The sequence below is a fragment of the Amphiura filiformis genome, chromosome 10 (assembly GCF_039555335.1).
Source record: "Amphiura filiformis chromosome 10, Afil_fr2py, whole genome shotgun sequence".
In the NCBI taxonomy this organism is placed as follows: Eukaryota; Metazoa; Echinodermata; class Ophiuroidea; order Amphilepidida; family Amphiuridae; genus Amphiura; species Amphiura filiformis.
This window is the reverse complement of record NC_092637.1, coordinates 25,016,476-25,031,685: the sequence shown is the minus strand read 5'-3', so window position 1 is coordinate 25,031,685 and position 15,210 is coordinate 25,016,476. Positions and strand designations below refer to the sequence as shown.

Here is a 15,210-nt window from a genome sequence, read left to right as displayed (position 1 = left end):
AGTTTGGCCAGAGTCTTGCATCAAAGGCCTAGAAATAATGCTAGAATGGATCGTTTAATGTGGTTGATTACTGCTAAATAATCACTTTTCTTTGTTTTATTTTGCAAATCAACACAAAAGACATTTTGCACAGTTTTTCACTATTTTTTCTCACCCTCCATCTGTTGGAGATTCAGAATGAAGTCTTTCTCAGAGGGTGTATGAAATTCAAATTAAGCTGCTTAATGTGTTAATTCCATTTGAAATGCATACTCCCCCTGGGAATGATATTTCCATAATCTTCCACAGGGGTAGTGTGGATTTTAAATGGAATAGCCCAATCGTCCCAAGAGACGAGAATTAGATGCTTGATTCACATCGAGTTTCATGTTTGATTGGAGATCTAACCACAATTTCACCAAAATTCTAATCATAGGAATTCTAGAGTGGGAACTACATGTCAAGGGATTGAACCCAGAATGCTCTATCTGCAATAGCTGCTGTATAGACATTTGGACAATTCCTGCATTCTATATTGTGCACAATCTGCAAATATGACTCCTGGCAGCTATTGCAGATGGACTTTCTTGCCCTAAACCCCTGATGTATATTTGGCTCAAAATAGTACATGGTATAAATTACCAGATAAAGAAAGTGACAGTGTGCAGCAAAAATTGTTCATCAATGTCCACTGCCATTTGTTAAATGTATCAGTGAAGTGTAAGTTTAGCTTGCTTAAAGTGCACTGGACTTTACGGAGTTGAGTTCCATTGCATATTTGCAAATATTTAGATTCTGTACAACAGTTTGACCGCTCTTATCCGGACAATGATGGGACAAGCATTGGCCGTATAAGTGAAAACCCCGGATGAGTGAATACAAAATGTAACAAAAAGTGCTAACATTGAGACAACAAAAAAATACTCAGAATAAGATCTTGAAAGATAGTATTTGATTGCTGTACATGTAACATACAGAGTCGGTAGCTACCCTAACGGTCATAATTGGCAGTCACTTCGATCATCCCCAATTCTTTGAGGTTCAGGAATGTAAAAATATTGTTAATTGCTGGCCAAAATACCTAGACAAAATACAAATACTTTGTAACCCACCACCTGAACAGGATTTAGCCAAAGCAAACAAAGACTTCTTAAGAATTCTATAGACATAGATAGAAGCTTATTATCCTCTTCAACAATAGGATTAATGATTGGTTTAAAAGGTTTTTGACTCACACTAGCAAAATGAGATACATGTAGCACCAACTTGAGGTACCTATGACTATAACCTTTATGCACAATTTTGCACTGTGCACTCAGAATACAATATGCCGACTTTATGACCGGGGTAAGGTCACAATTTTATGTCATTTATAATTTAGTTGAAAGAATTCAATAAAATAAACATTTGAAAGAAATCATATGCTATGGCTTAAAAAAATGTATAGCTGCTCATTATTTTCCCCCTTTGTGACCTGCTTGGCCTACCATATCATGTTTTTGTGCCTTTCCCCAGTCTTTTTTTCCATTTGGCTCTCCATACTTTGCCTGCTGTTATGGTTTTTCACACCTGTCATAACCCACCCAAGCCTCTACTGTTATTTAGATTTTTTTTATTTTCTGCTGCTTAATCAATGTTTTAGTCAATGCAGCTTTTTATCTTCTTCTTTTTATGATCAGAGCTGGTCTCCACTATATTGAGAGCAGTTCTCCTATTTTACTCCTTGAAAAAGAAAAGCTTGGTCTTTTCGAAACATCGGGTTTTTAACTCTGTTTACATATTTTGTGTTACTCCCCCCATTGGATGTTGTGTCATATTTTCCCTGTTTTTAATGCTCATCATTTGCCTGTCTGAGACACCTACAACATGTTTATCTTGCAATACAGTGTACACACAGCCTTGATAAAACATGTGTGCTCATCATCAGCTTGATTCCAACTCATCTATAAACCATAGTATAGCTGAACTACTGACACAAGTTATACTTTGTATAATTAAGTTATCCACTTGCGCTTGTTTAAAGCAAATTTCGCAGTAGTTTTTGTCATGTTTGTAATTCCGCATGGGGTTGGTTAGATCATATTTAATCCAGATTTTGTGCCAAATATAAAACAAATTTCACAATTTTCTCAAGATGTTTATGTTTTGGGAAATTTTAGCTCAAGATTCATGAATTTTCAAACAATTACCCTTAACTACTTCATCAATACCAATATCAGCGGTAGATTCCTACTTTATCAATTCCAATATCAGTAGTAGAGAACTATTTCATCAATACCAATATCAGCAGTAGATAGCTGCTTCATCAACACCAATACCAGCAGTAGATAGCTACTTCATCATTACAAATATCAGCAGTAGAAAGCTACTTCAGCAACACCAATATCAGCAGTAGATAGCTACTTCATCAATACCATTATTATGTCTTCAGAATCTTGCATCCTATACCTTTGTACATAACCCAGCTGTCTGATAAATTTGTGTATCGGTCACCTGGAGCTACAGGGTTTTTTCATATCTGTAGCCTCTTCATAGAGTGCATAGTTCATATACTTTATATGTATAAGTCTCTTTTGGTGTGATTTTTTTGTTGTTAATGTGACAAGCCATGACCAAAAATCACTTTTTTGACCAAAAATCACATTTTTGACCATAAATCACATTTTTGACCATAAATCACATTTTTGACCAAAAATCATATTTTTGACCAAAAAATCACTTTGTGACCAAAAATAATGTTCTTGACCAAAAATAATGTTCTTGACCAAAAATCACTTTTTTGACCCAAAACTACATTTTTTGACCAAAAATCACATTTTGACCAAAAAATACATTTTTGACCAAAAATCACATTTTGACCAAAATTCACATTTTTGACCAAAAAATCAATTTTTGACCAAAAATCATGTTTTTGACCAAAAATCACATTTTGACCAAAATTAACATTTTGACTAAAAATCACATTTTTGATCAAAATCACGCCAAAAATCATTTTTGACCAAGAGTCACATTTTGATCAAAATCAAAATTTTGACCAAAAAGATTCTGAAGACATAATAATGATAAAATTGATTTGATAATTTAGATGATACCTGAATTTATCAGTCTCGCTAGAGTTTTCAAATATCACGCTCGACTTTGTCTCGCATGATATTTGAAAACTCTAGCTCAATCGATAAATTCAGGTATCACACTCAATCCGTCTAATTTTATATCAATATCAGCAGTAGAAAGCTACTTCGTCAACGCCAATATCAGTGGTAGATAGCTACTTCACCAATACAAATATTAACGGTAGATAGTTACTTCATCAATACCAATATCAGCAGTAGAAAGCTACTTCATCAACACCAATATCAGTGGTAGATAGCTACTTCATCAATACCAATATTAACGGTAGATAGTTACTTCATCAATACCAATATCAGCAGTAGAGAACTACTTCATCAATACCAGTATCAGCAGTAGATAGCTGCTTTATACCAATATCAGCAGTACAGTAGATAGCTACTTCATCAACATCAGTATCAGCAGTAGATAACTACTTCATCAATACCAATATCAGCAGTAGATAAATACGCCATCAACACCAATATCAGCAGTAAATAGCTACTTAAACAATACCAATATCAACAGTAGATAGCTACTTCATCAACACCAATATCAGTGGTAGATAGCTACTTCATCAATACCAATATTAACGGTAGATAGTTACTTCAGCAATTCCAATATCAGCAGTAGATAGCTACTTCATCAATACCAATATCAGTGGTAGATAGCTGCTTTATCAATACCACTATCAGCAGTACAGTAGATAGCTATTTCATCAACATCAGTATCAGCAGTAGATAACTTATTCATCAATACCAATGTCAGCAGAAGATAAATCCTTCATCAACACCAATATCAACAGTATATAGTAACTTCATCAATACCAATATCAGCAGTAGATAGCTACTTCATCAATACCAATATCAGCAGTAAATAGCTACTTAATCAATACCAATATAAACATTATATAGCTACTTCATCAATACTAATATCAGCAGTAGATAGCTACTTCATCAATACCAATATCAGCAGTAAATAGCGACTTCATCAATACCAATATCAGCAGTAGATAACTACTTCATCAATACCAATATCAGCAGTAGATAACTACTTCATCAATACCAATATCAGCAGTAGATAACTACTTCATCAACACCAATATCAGCAGTAGATAACTACTTCATCAACACCAATATCAGCAGTAGATAACTACTTCATCAATACCAATATCAGCAGTAGATAACTACTTCATCAATACTAATATCAGAAGCACATTGCTACTTCACCAATACCAGCTCTTTCAAATACTAATATTTTATAGGTGAAAGCTGCCATCTACATTTTGTAACTTAACAATCACACTCTCTTAAAGGGGCATTTCGTGATCCACAGCCTCATCCCCCCACTTTTCTCTAAAAAAGTTGAGATTTTTATATCACTGTAAACCTCTGGCTACATCATGTTTATGTACAAAATATTTCTTGCAGATTAATTTGTTTAGCAAAGATATTGTGAATTAATTTCGTTCTGGTGCACCAGAACGAAATTACAACGCATTGTCTATGGAGCAGTGTAATACACATAATCATGCATAACTCATGAACGCAAAATCGGAAGCAACTGAAATTTTGGGAATAGGTTTTTTTCGTGGATATCTAATGAAAAATGACATAAATAGAGGATGCTAGGATCACGAAATACTCCTTTAGTTCCAAACACTTATTTTCAAGTCTAAAGGATTTAATTTTTAAATCCAAGGCAGACTGTAATTAGTGACAAAACCTTTGGATTAAAAAAATAAGACTATCCTTAGACTTAAAATTTCAAATCCATGAAAGATTAAAAATGCAAGTCCATTGGATTTAATATTCAAGTCCTTTAAGATTTACTTTTTTTAAAAGCATATCTGGGATTTATTTCAAAATAAATAAGTTTTAAATCGATTTAAATATCGATAAGACTTCTTATCAAGCAATATGTCTATTCACGGAAGTAATACCAAGTCAGGACTACTTCTTTCATAAAGTTCAAGCAATAGTCTGCAGTGCCAGTGTTAATTCCAGTGTCACTGCAGTGACTGACCCTTCATGGAAATAAGCTTATAAATTATATATAGTATGTGTAGTGAGAATCCAGGTAAGCCTATACAGCAGAAGCACGCAACTGCAAGAAATCGCAAAAGAAAGATGGCGGCTGAGCAGCCCAGGAAAACGTTTCGATTGGATCATGTGCACACATCATCGCGTTGTGATTGGTTTAATTTTTAAGTCTTTCGAAAGATTTATAATAGATTTTCTTTTTCCCAATCCCGAAAAAAATTGAAATCAAACCCCACGTAAAATAAATCTTAAAGACTTAAAAATTTATAAGACTTAGCTAAGATTTAAATTTTAAATCTTTCGAATTTAGAAAGCACATAGAAAGAATGTCTTTATCAGGACCCAATATACTCATGATAATACCACAATTGTCTTTGTATTATTTAACCCCCTGAGCACTACCTGCCGATCTAACATTGCCTCTGATTGGTCAATTACATGATATCATCACTTTAATCACCAATCAGAATGGAGCTTTGCAAATAATTCACAACAATTTTTTTTTGCGTGGTGAAATTATTCTAACAATGTTGCTGATTGGTTCAATTGATAATGAAAACTTCTTTTTGGCCAATTGGCAGGTAGTTCTCATGGGGTTAATGTCTTGATGTGTCATTTCAATGTTGTTGTTTTTTATGGAAATACCAACCGGTTAATAATTTTATTTTATAGGTGAGAGCTGTCTTCATATCGCCATCGTTAATGAGGATTTTGAGATGGTGAAGTATCTGGTAGAGAACAAACCCATTGGCGCCAAAATCAACGAAAGGTGCACTGGGTCGTTCTTCTTACCAAATGATCAGAAGGATAAGAGGAAAGATTGTCTTGACAAAGAAGGCTTTATTCTTCCAGAGAACACCAATTACCAGGGGTAAGTCATGCGCATATATTTTTTTTTGGGAGGGGGGCTTTGGGGGCGTAAAAGCAGGGGGCGGCCAAAACAATGGGGCGGCGGAAGAAGATGGGGCGGCAAAAACAGGGGGTGGCAAAAACGAAGGGGCGGCAAAAAGAATTAGTAAAGAAAAAATGGCGGAAAAAATTTGAAAAAGTATACAAAAAAATGTGCAAAAATGGTACTATACATCAAAATGTGTTGCTTTTAGGGCGATAGCACCTATAATCCTCTTTTTCTTTTTTTTTTTTTTTTTTGATATTCAATTTTTCCGTTTTACAAAAAAAAAAAAAAAAATCATGCATTTCATAATAAATGTGACACACACAATCTGGTCCATTGAGGCCAAAGGCGGCATATTTGAAATTGAGATAAAGCAAAAATATGGAGCAAAAAGCAATACAATACATAAAAAAAATAGACATCATAAAACGTCATAACTTTAGAATCAAGTATGCTAGACCTTTGGTGTTTTCAGTATATGATAGCCTAATGTTTGTATAAGGTAATAATTATAGTAACTCAATTTTAAAAAATGCCTCCTTTGGCCTCCTCCTTGGACCAGATCGTGTCACAAATGATAATATAAGTGTGCTCAAATTCCACGTCATAGTTTGGCACAGAGAACAGCATGGAGCTTCTCTTTTGATGTTCACTGATATATGTAGAGCAGAACCTTCAACACATAAAATTCGGAAGACTGTTTAGCATAACAAAAGGCTAGTTCCCAACAGATGCACACATTCTGTGTAGCATGGAAATTTGTTATTTGAATAATAAATAAAATATTAAATGCTTTTCGGGCATGTTTGTGTATAAAAGATGTATCATGGAATTTGAGTACAAAGTGGAAAACACAGAAAATGGGGCTATCAAACTTACTTTCCAAACTTATTTCCACCTAAATATTGGCTATTTTGAATACATTCAGCAAAAAGTCAAACCAAACCCCATCCCAAGATATGGTTCTATAATAAAGATGTCTACTTTGCCCTATTGCACTTTTTTTACTCACCCTGTGTGTACAATTATTTATTTATACTTGTTTTTCAGCTTGACTTACTGGGGCGAGTATCCACTATCTTTTGCTGCTTGCCTGGAGCAAGACGACATATTCAGATACCTGTGGAGCAAAGGAGCCGATATCAATGCACAGGACAGTAATGGCAATACACTGATGCACATGACTGTCATACATGATAAGAAGGTAAGGTGGGTTAGGCTATTCAAATTGAAATCCATGCCCCCTATGGAAGACATGACCTAAATCTCCCACAAAGGGAGTGTGAATTTCAAATAGAGTAACCCACTCAGAGTCGTCTGCTCCAAAATGGGCTATTCCAGTTGAAATCCCTACACCCCCTGTGGAAGTCTAAGACCTTAATTAATATCCCACAAAGGGAGTGTGAATTATAAATGGAGCCACCCACTCAGTGTCGTCTACTCCAAAATAGGCTATTCCAGTTGAAATCCATATACTCCCTTTGTAAGATATGACTATAATCTCCCACAAAGGGAGTGTGTATTTCAAATGGAGTAACCCACTCAGTGTCGTCTGCTCCAAAATGGGCTACTCCAGTTGAAATCCATACACCCCCTATGGAAGACATGACTTTAATCTTCCACAAAGGGAGTGTGAATTTCAAATGGAGCCACCCACTCAGTGTTGTCTGCTCCAAAATAGGCTATTCCAGTTGAAATCCACATCCCCTATGGAAGACATGACCTTAATCTCCCACAAAGGGAGTGTGTATTTCAAATGGAGTAACCCACTCAGTGTCGTCTGCTCCAAAATGGGCTACTCCAGTTGAAATCCATACACCCCCTATGGAAGACATGACTTTAATCTTCCACAAAGGGAGTGTGAATTTCAAATGGAGCCACCCACTCAGTGTTGTCTGCTCAAAAATAGGCTATTCCAGTTGAAATCCACATCCCCTATGGAAGACATGACCTTAATCTCCCACAAAGGGAGTGTGAATTTCAAATAGAGTAACCCACTCAGTGTCGTCTGCTCCAAAATGGGCTACTCTAGTTGAAATCCATACACCCCCATGAAAGATATGACTTTAATCTTCCACAAAGGGAGTGTGAATTTCAAATGGAGCCACCCACTAAGTGTTGTCTGCTCCAAAATAGGCTAGTCCAGTTGAAATCCATACATCCCCTTTGGAAGACATGACCTTAATCTCCCACAAAGGGGGTGTGAATTTCAAATAGAGTAACCCACTCAGTGTCGTCTGCTCCAAAATGGGCTATTCCAGTTGAAATCCATACACCCCCTGTGGAAGACATATGACCTTAATCTCCCACACAGGGGTGTAGATTTCAAATGGAGCCACCCACTCGAGTGTCGTCTGCTCCAAAATGGGCTATTCCTGTTGAAATCCATACACCCCCTGTGGAAGACATGACCTTAATCTCCCACAAAGGGAGTGTGAATTTCAAATGGAGCCACCCACTCAGTTTCGTCTGCTCCAAAATAGGCTACTCCAGTTGAAATCCATACGCCCCATTTGTAAGACATGACCTTAATCTTCCACACAGGGAGTGTGAATTTCAAATGGAGCCACCCACTCAGTGTTGTCTGCTCCAAAATAGGCTACTCCAGTTGAAATCCATACACCCCCTTTGTAAGACATGACCTTAATCTTCCACAAAGGGAGTGTGTATTTCAAATGGAGTCACTCACTCAGTGTCGTCTGCTCCAAAATGGGCTATTCCAGTTGAAATCCATATACTCCCTATGGAAGACATGACATTAATCTTCCATACAGTGGGTGTAGGTTTCAAAAAAGACTTACCCAGATGACTAGTAACCCCCATTTCACACTCTCTGTGTGGGAGATTAAGGTCACATCTTCCATTGGTGGTGTAAGAATTAGGAAATGCACATTTTAAAGGCATATCTGCATACTACACACAGATTCAAAGGTCCATTTGAAAACAAATACTGCCTCTGTATAATATGTTTTTCTCACGCAGTGAGGATGGGCTGACTTAGACCCGGCCCTCCTGAACAGTACCTTAAAATATGGCTAGCATTTGAAAAGTTAGGAATCATGACACACTAGTCCAGGGAAGAGGCTGGTTAAAATATGACCCCGTCTCTTGCACAGAAATTTATAGGTTAGCTCTTTAAAAAATGTGTACTGTGTGTGCAGAGTTAGTTGTGCAGAGTCGCTGATTGTGCTTCCAAGAAATGAAACTATTGGAGCCAGTGATTGGCTCAGTTTTCTAATTAGTCTAAAATGGCTGGTTTCTTTAAAATGTTGTTGAAAAAATGTATAATGTATTGAAAAACACTAAATAAGTATGCAATGAATCATTTCTGTGAGTTTGAAATGATTAACATGGGTATAATTTAGCTGATTTAATCGAACTACTTCAGGTGTCAAAACACAATACTGCAGCAGTTAAAGGTCTTTGCTGGAACTACTGGGCGCTGCACTGGCGTAATAATTGTAGTTACTTATAGTAACAAACAAGTGTCTTAAATCCATTAGCTAGTGAACTTGGCCCAATTCATTGAACTTAATTGATGACCTATAGGCAGAACTCACTCTCTTTCTAGCTGGTGTGTAGTTGTTAGAATAAAACACAGTATTAGTGTACAACCTACATCTGACAACCAGTTTTTTTTGCTGTATAGAGTACATCGTGGCAGGATACATAGGACAAATGGTACAATTTGATAGTTCAGTGGAAGACTGGAAATCTTAATGTGGAACGTTTCAAACAATGTCTTATAGGCCTATATAGTTAACAGTGTTACAAATGACAAGAAAGTAGCAGCTCTCACTTCAGACTTGTTGGGCCAACGGTATACAAACATTTAAAGAGTTTGAGTGCTCCAACGGATCCAGCAACCAAGACATTTGATCAATTATTTACGATCAGATTTTGGAGATTTTCCCAATCAAGCCCTTTGTGATCGCCTGGTTTGTGGCCTTCATGCAGAAAACATTCAAAAAGCAAGTATTTAGAAGTAGTATATGTAGGCAATTTTATTTGAAAATTATTTCATTTATCGTGTTTTTCAAAATGTATCTGTAGTTGCCATATTATTATATGCTAAATTGCAAACCAAACCAACTGCCGTCTTACAATTTGCCGCAATTCTATCATGCAAATAAAATATTAATGTTCAACAACTAATTCATAAAACATTCAAGCTCAGTCGTATCTGTAAGTCTTTCCTATCTTTTTGTACTTCAGGTGATTTTTACCATTTGCAATATGTTACATACTACTTATTATGTGTGTTTTATTATATCTCCATTCTTATTTCAGCCAAAAAATAAGTAGTTATTCCTAACATTCATCTCCTACTTCATATTCACAATTGGTTTATACCTCTCTTCCTACACGTGAGCTTGTCCTTTTTAAGGACTCTTCTTGTTTACCCTTTAGGCCCCTAACAGTCAATTTTGAGTTTCCCGTCACATAATTTCTGAAAACAAGTGAGGTAACTTTTTCATTATTCATTATTTTTCTGCCTTTCATTATATGACCAACACGCATGTAAAATGTGTTGTTATTTGCCGCTCACTCACTTGGAGATGGATATTTAGCCCAAATGAGATTAAAAAGTATATCAATCAATATTTTATTAACATTCACCAAACAAACTGGTATAGTTAATATTTACAAATACAAATATTTACAATTGAAATTGTAATATTAAAGTTACAAGTACAAATATTTACAATTATAAAAGAAATATAAATTAGTCTTAATAATAATAGACAATATTAATAGTGGCGCTCAAGTCCACGTTGCATTAAGCCCAACTTATGGGGACTTTGTTATTATCTATAATTATCTATAAGTCCATGTTCGTTAAGAAATCAAAAGCTGATTTGACGAATTTGGTTATTGAGTAATACTGTCAAAATCACTTGCACTCATTATAAGTTTGAAAATGTCAGTGTCTACCATACCATCTATATCATACATTTCATGAATTGTATATAATAAATCTTGGCGAGGATGGTATAGAAAGGACATATCATTACAAAATGAAATTCATCCTCCACCTTATTTAAATTACAAAGTGTACAAATTCTATTCTCTGGATTAATTTTTGGAGAGAAGTGACGCCCCTTTTCGATCATGAGATTATGAGCGCTTATTAAAAAAGAGTCTGCAAGGTTGACAGCAAAATGTATTTTTTGATTTTGATTTTTCCACAAAAAATAAAGGGATATTCATAATTTTTTTGCAAATATAACCAGTTTTTATTGGTATTTTTTGGAAAATCACAATAATGAATTCAAGTGAGGGTCAGAAAATGAAGTGAGGGCGGGTGACGGGAAACTCAAAATCGACTTTCCTTGGCCTAATATCTTCTATAACTGGAGTGAGTATTTCAAATGGAAGTTACCCAATTGTCTATTCAATTTGAAAGCCATACTCCCTTCATGGAAGACTTTAGTCCACAGGGGAGTATGGATTTTACATGGAATATTATATTCCATTGGGTCACATACAGGTAATAACTTCCATTTTCAACATTGTTCCATGCTAGAGGTTCCAGGCATCTGAACATGTATGTTGAGGATTGATTTCAAATTAGGCCAAAAAAAAAAATTGTTTGTTTGTCCACGTCCGACCGACCGTGTACCCTGGTCCCGACCGTGTACCCTGGTCCCCTACCGTGTACCCTGGTCCCGACCGTGTTTTTTTTTTTCTTTTTTTTTAAATTTGCGTTGAATGTACTAGTAAAACAGTGGTTAGTATAAATTTAAAGAAAGAAAATGTGAAGAAAATGAACAGTATAACATGCAGAACCATCTCAAGAGTTAAACCAGTAAACTGCTGTGTGTTTTGACTTATTTACCAGTCTTCAAATTGTCAGTTTCAAGTGCAATATCTGTTTAGGGAGGGCGAGTTGGCGCAGCGGTTATTCCCTCGCCTTGCACCACTGTGGTCCCGGGTTCAAGCCCCGGCGCGGCCCGAGGACTCATGTGCACTTGGTTTATCCCGATTCCATGCTCGCTCTCGCCGGTTTTCTCCGGGATCTCCGGTTTCCTCCTGCTTTCAAAAAATTGGTGATTAGTTGTTTGGCTATCTTCCTTCACCCAATGGAATTTGGGGAGCTGCATAGATAACTGGTGGATGTTACAATCTAAGTGCGGATAGGTTTGCGCCAAGTTCGGCTGCAACCAGCCTAGTTGATGCGATCTGATTGTGATGATCCACCATGGCAGCGAAATTACAGCGCTTTGATCCCCCTATGATCCGGAAAAGGCGCTATATAAAATACCGAAATTTATTTATTTTATTTATTTATTTAAAAAAAATCAAAAAAAATCCTACCTACCGACCCAACTGTTTCATAAGCCTCTATGGACAAACAAACCTTTTTTTTTTGGCCTTAGCTAGACAAGCGTGCTTAGAATATAATTACATACTACTGACATATTTTTTCTAATACTTCGCATTAAATGTCAGATGTTATTTTTGTTACATGTCGCCAATTGGAGTGTTTTAAGGGGGTACTACACCCCTAGCCAATTTTTTGCTTATTTTTGTGTTTTTCTCAAAATGATAGCGCGTGGTGACAAGTAAGATATGTATATTATAGGGCAAGGACTACAACTACTGCACTGAAAATTCAGCAACTCAAGGCAAGTAGTTATTGATTTATTGATCAAATATTGGTTTTCCTCATTTTGACTGTAACTCCACAACTATTGTCTGTGCTGAAATAAAATTTTTAGTGTAGCAGTTGTAGTCCTTGCCCCTATAATGTACATATCTTACCTGTCACCAATGCTCTATAATTTTTGAGAAAAATGCAAAAATAGGCACAAAATTGGGTAGGGGTGTAGTACCCCCTTTTACAATTTGCTTATTTTAGAAAAGAATAATTTGATTTTGATGAAAAGCAAATTATTTATTTGTGTAAGCCTGCAGATGGCTTGAAACCAAAATGCAAAATTTTTTTTTTTATACATTTTTAGAGTCGGGATTGATGGTAATAAGATTTGATTAAAAAAATGTCAGTGTAGAATAGGCTGGATATGTAAAATGAACGACAAATAAAATTCTGGATCTCTCAAATAAACAAAACAAAATGCGACAAAATTGCTCCAAAATTAAATGCACACAGCCTATGTGAAACAAACTTGTTTTTTCCCCAGCCTAATCAGATTTTTTTTTTTGGTTTTGGAGTGTCCCTGGACCTAGACCTAGATGCTAGGATCATTCATGGTTGACCAAAAAAAAAAAAAAAAAAAAAAAAAAAATTCAAGATATTTTGTATTTTTAATATGAAAATTGATACTTTGTTTTCATGTCATACTCTAGTAATGATTTCAAAATGCATTCAAATTCAATGCATTTTGAAATCATTAATAGAGTATGACATGAATACAAATTATCAATTTTCATATTAAAATACAAAATATCTTGAAATTAAAAAAAATTTTTTAGGTCAACCATGAATGATCCTAGCATTTATTTCTAGATCCAGAGCCACTCCAAAACCGAAAAAATAAACTTTAAAAAAAAAAATGTTTTTTTTTTTTTACAATTTCTGAAATTTTTCGAAAAATGGGGGGTGGGATTATACTCGAACGTGGGACTATACTCGGACGAATACGGTACTTAAATTAATATCCAGAATACAAACAATATTGTTAATTTGAAACCTAATCTTAAAAATATAGTTACAATTTCAATTTAAGAAAATAAAGCATCAAGATATGTGAGATATGTTTAGATAAATTAAAATTTCATAATTGAAACGTACGCTTGGGTAAGATCAAGTTACATGTCCTTGTCGCACAGTGACCAGAAGTGCTGCTTGGGGGGTCACTCATAACAGCGCTACACATCCGCGTAAATAAAAGTGGTACGGATTTGGCCTCAACAATGTTGCCAAGTAGTGTTCCAATTTCAGCCATAGCAACATTTAGGGCCTCTTTTTGTACCATTACTGATTCTAAAAGTGATGTTACCCTATTTAGAGGGAAACTTTTTCGCTATTTAGGGTATGAAATGTGCAAATTTGCTTCCATGTAGTTTTGTCATTTAGGGTCTGTTTTGAGTGTTGATAATTGAGCATGGGTAAGATATTCACATGCCCCCTACAGGCACAAAAAACTTAAAACTGAAGAAATGCATTGTGGGAAGTGTAATCACTGTAATTTAATTTCGATAGTACTTAATTTCACTAATTGCCAATGATGACCATTTTTGTGGGTATTTAATTTCGCTAATGCAGTAATTCATGAAATTACAACCAAGTTTGATTCAATAAATATTTCTTAAATTGATTTCTGAAAGTTTTAACATTCATAGCATTTTTTAATTTGAGAGGAAGGTCATTCCAAATCGAAATCAAGTTGTGCAAAGCTGACTCATTCTAATATATCTTGTACTTGAAGCAAAAACCAAGAGTCCAGTAGGAAATTCAAGCATACATTGCGCTCAGCTTCAAGTTAATGACATGAATCTAGCAAATCATGTTAAAATTTTTCAATTCCATTCTAATCTATGACATTTAGGAAATGGTCACCTTAGCATACGAACTTGGTGGCAAATGTGACGTACATTGTAAACAACCAAGGATTCACACCACTATTTCTGGCTGCCAAGTTGTGAGCCTATCCAACACAGTCCAAGTTTTGAGTCCAAGTGTTGATTATATTGGACTCTTCAACTCTGTACAAAGTATAGGAAGCAAGATTCTGAAAACATATATAATGATATTAATTTGACAAATAACCTTTAATTTTTCAAACCCATTTTAATTTATGAAATTTAGGAAATGTTCACCTTAGCATACGAACTTGGTGGCAAATGTGACCTTGTAAACAACCAAGGATTCACACCACTATCTCTGGCAGCCAAGTTATGCAAAGCCGACTTATTCCAACATATCCTGTACTTGGAGCGACAAGTGTCGTGGAAGTATGGCAACGTGACCTCGCATCATACGACTTGAGTCATCTGGACAGCACTGACACAAATGGAGATGTCAACGAACATTCGGCTTTATATGTCATTATTAATCAGGTATGTGTATGATCACTATTTTTCACAAAATTTCACAAAAGGTCATTAGTTCAAATCTGCCTCCAGAAGACATGATGCATGGAACAAGTATAAAGCAAATGGGTCGATCAAAATCACTTCAACTGAGGATTTCTTTTGTGATTTAGGAGGCAAGCAGAAAAA

At 35.5% G+C, this 15,210-nt stretch overlaps 1 protein-coding gene and 1 long non-coding RNA gene across 2 annotated transcripts in view; both read left to right on the top strand.

Annotated features, from left to right (window-relative positions):
• LOC140162676 (uncharacterized) overlaps window positions 1-15,210 on the top strand; it is a 252,946-nt gene that overhangs the window by 180,474 nt on the left and 57,262 nt on the right. The window lies entirely within an intron of this gene.
• The window catches only part of LOC140162671 (transient receptor potential cation channel subfamily V member 5-like), a 72,423-nt gene that overhangs the window by 6,803 nt on the left and 50,410 nt on the right, over window positions 1-15,210 (top strand). Inside the window, 4 exon segments of the mRNA XM_072185944.1 lie at window positions 5,802-6,000; window positions 7,075-7,228; window positions 14,798-14,957; window positions 14,960-15,048. Of these exon segments, the coding sequence (XP_072042045.1) occupies window positions 5,802-6,000; window positions 7,075-7,228; window positions 14,798-14,957; window positions 14,960-15,048 (602 nt within the window).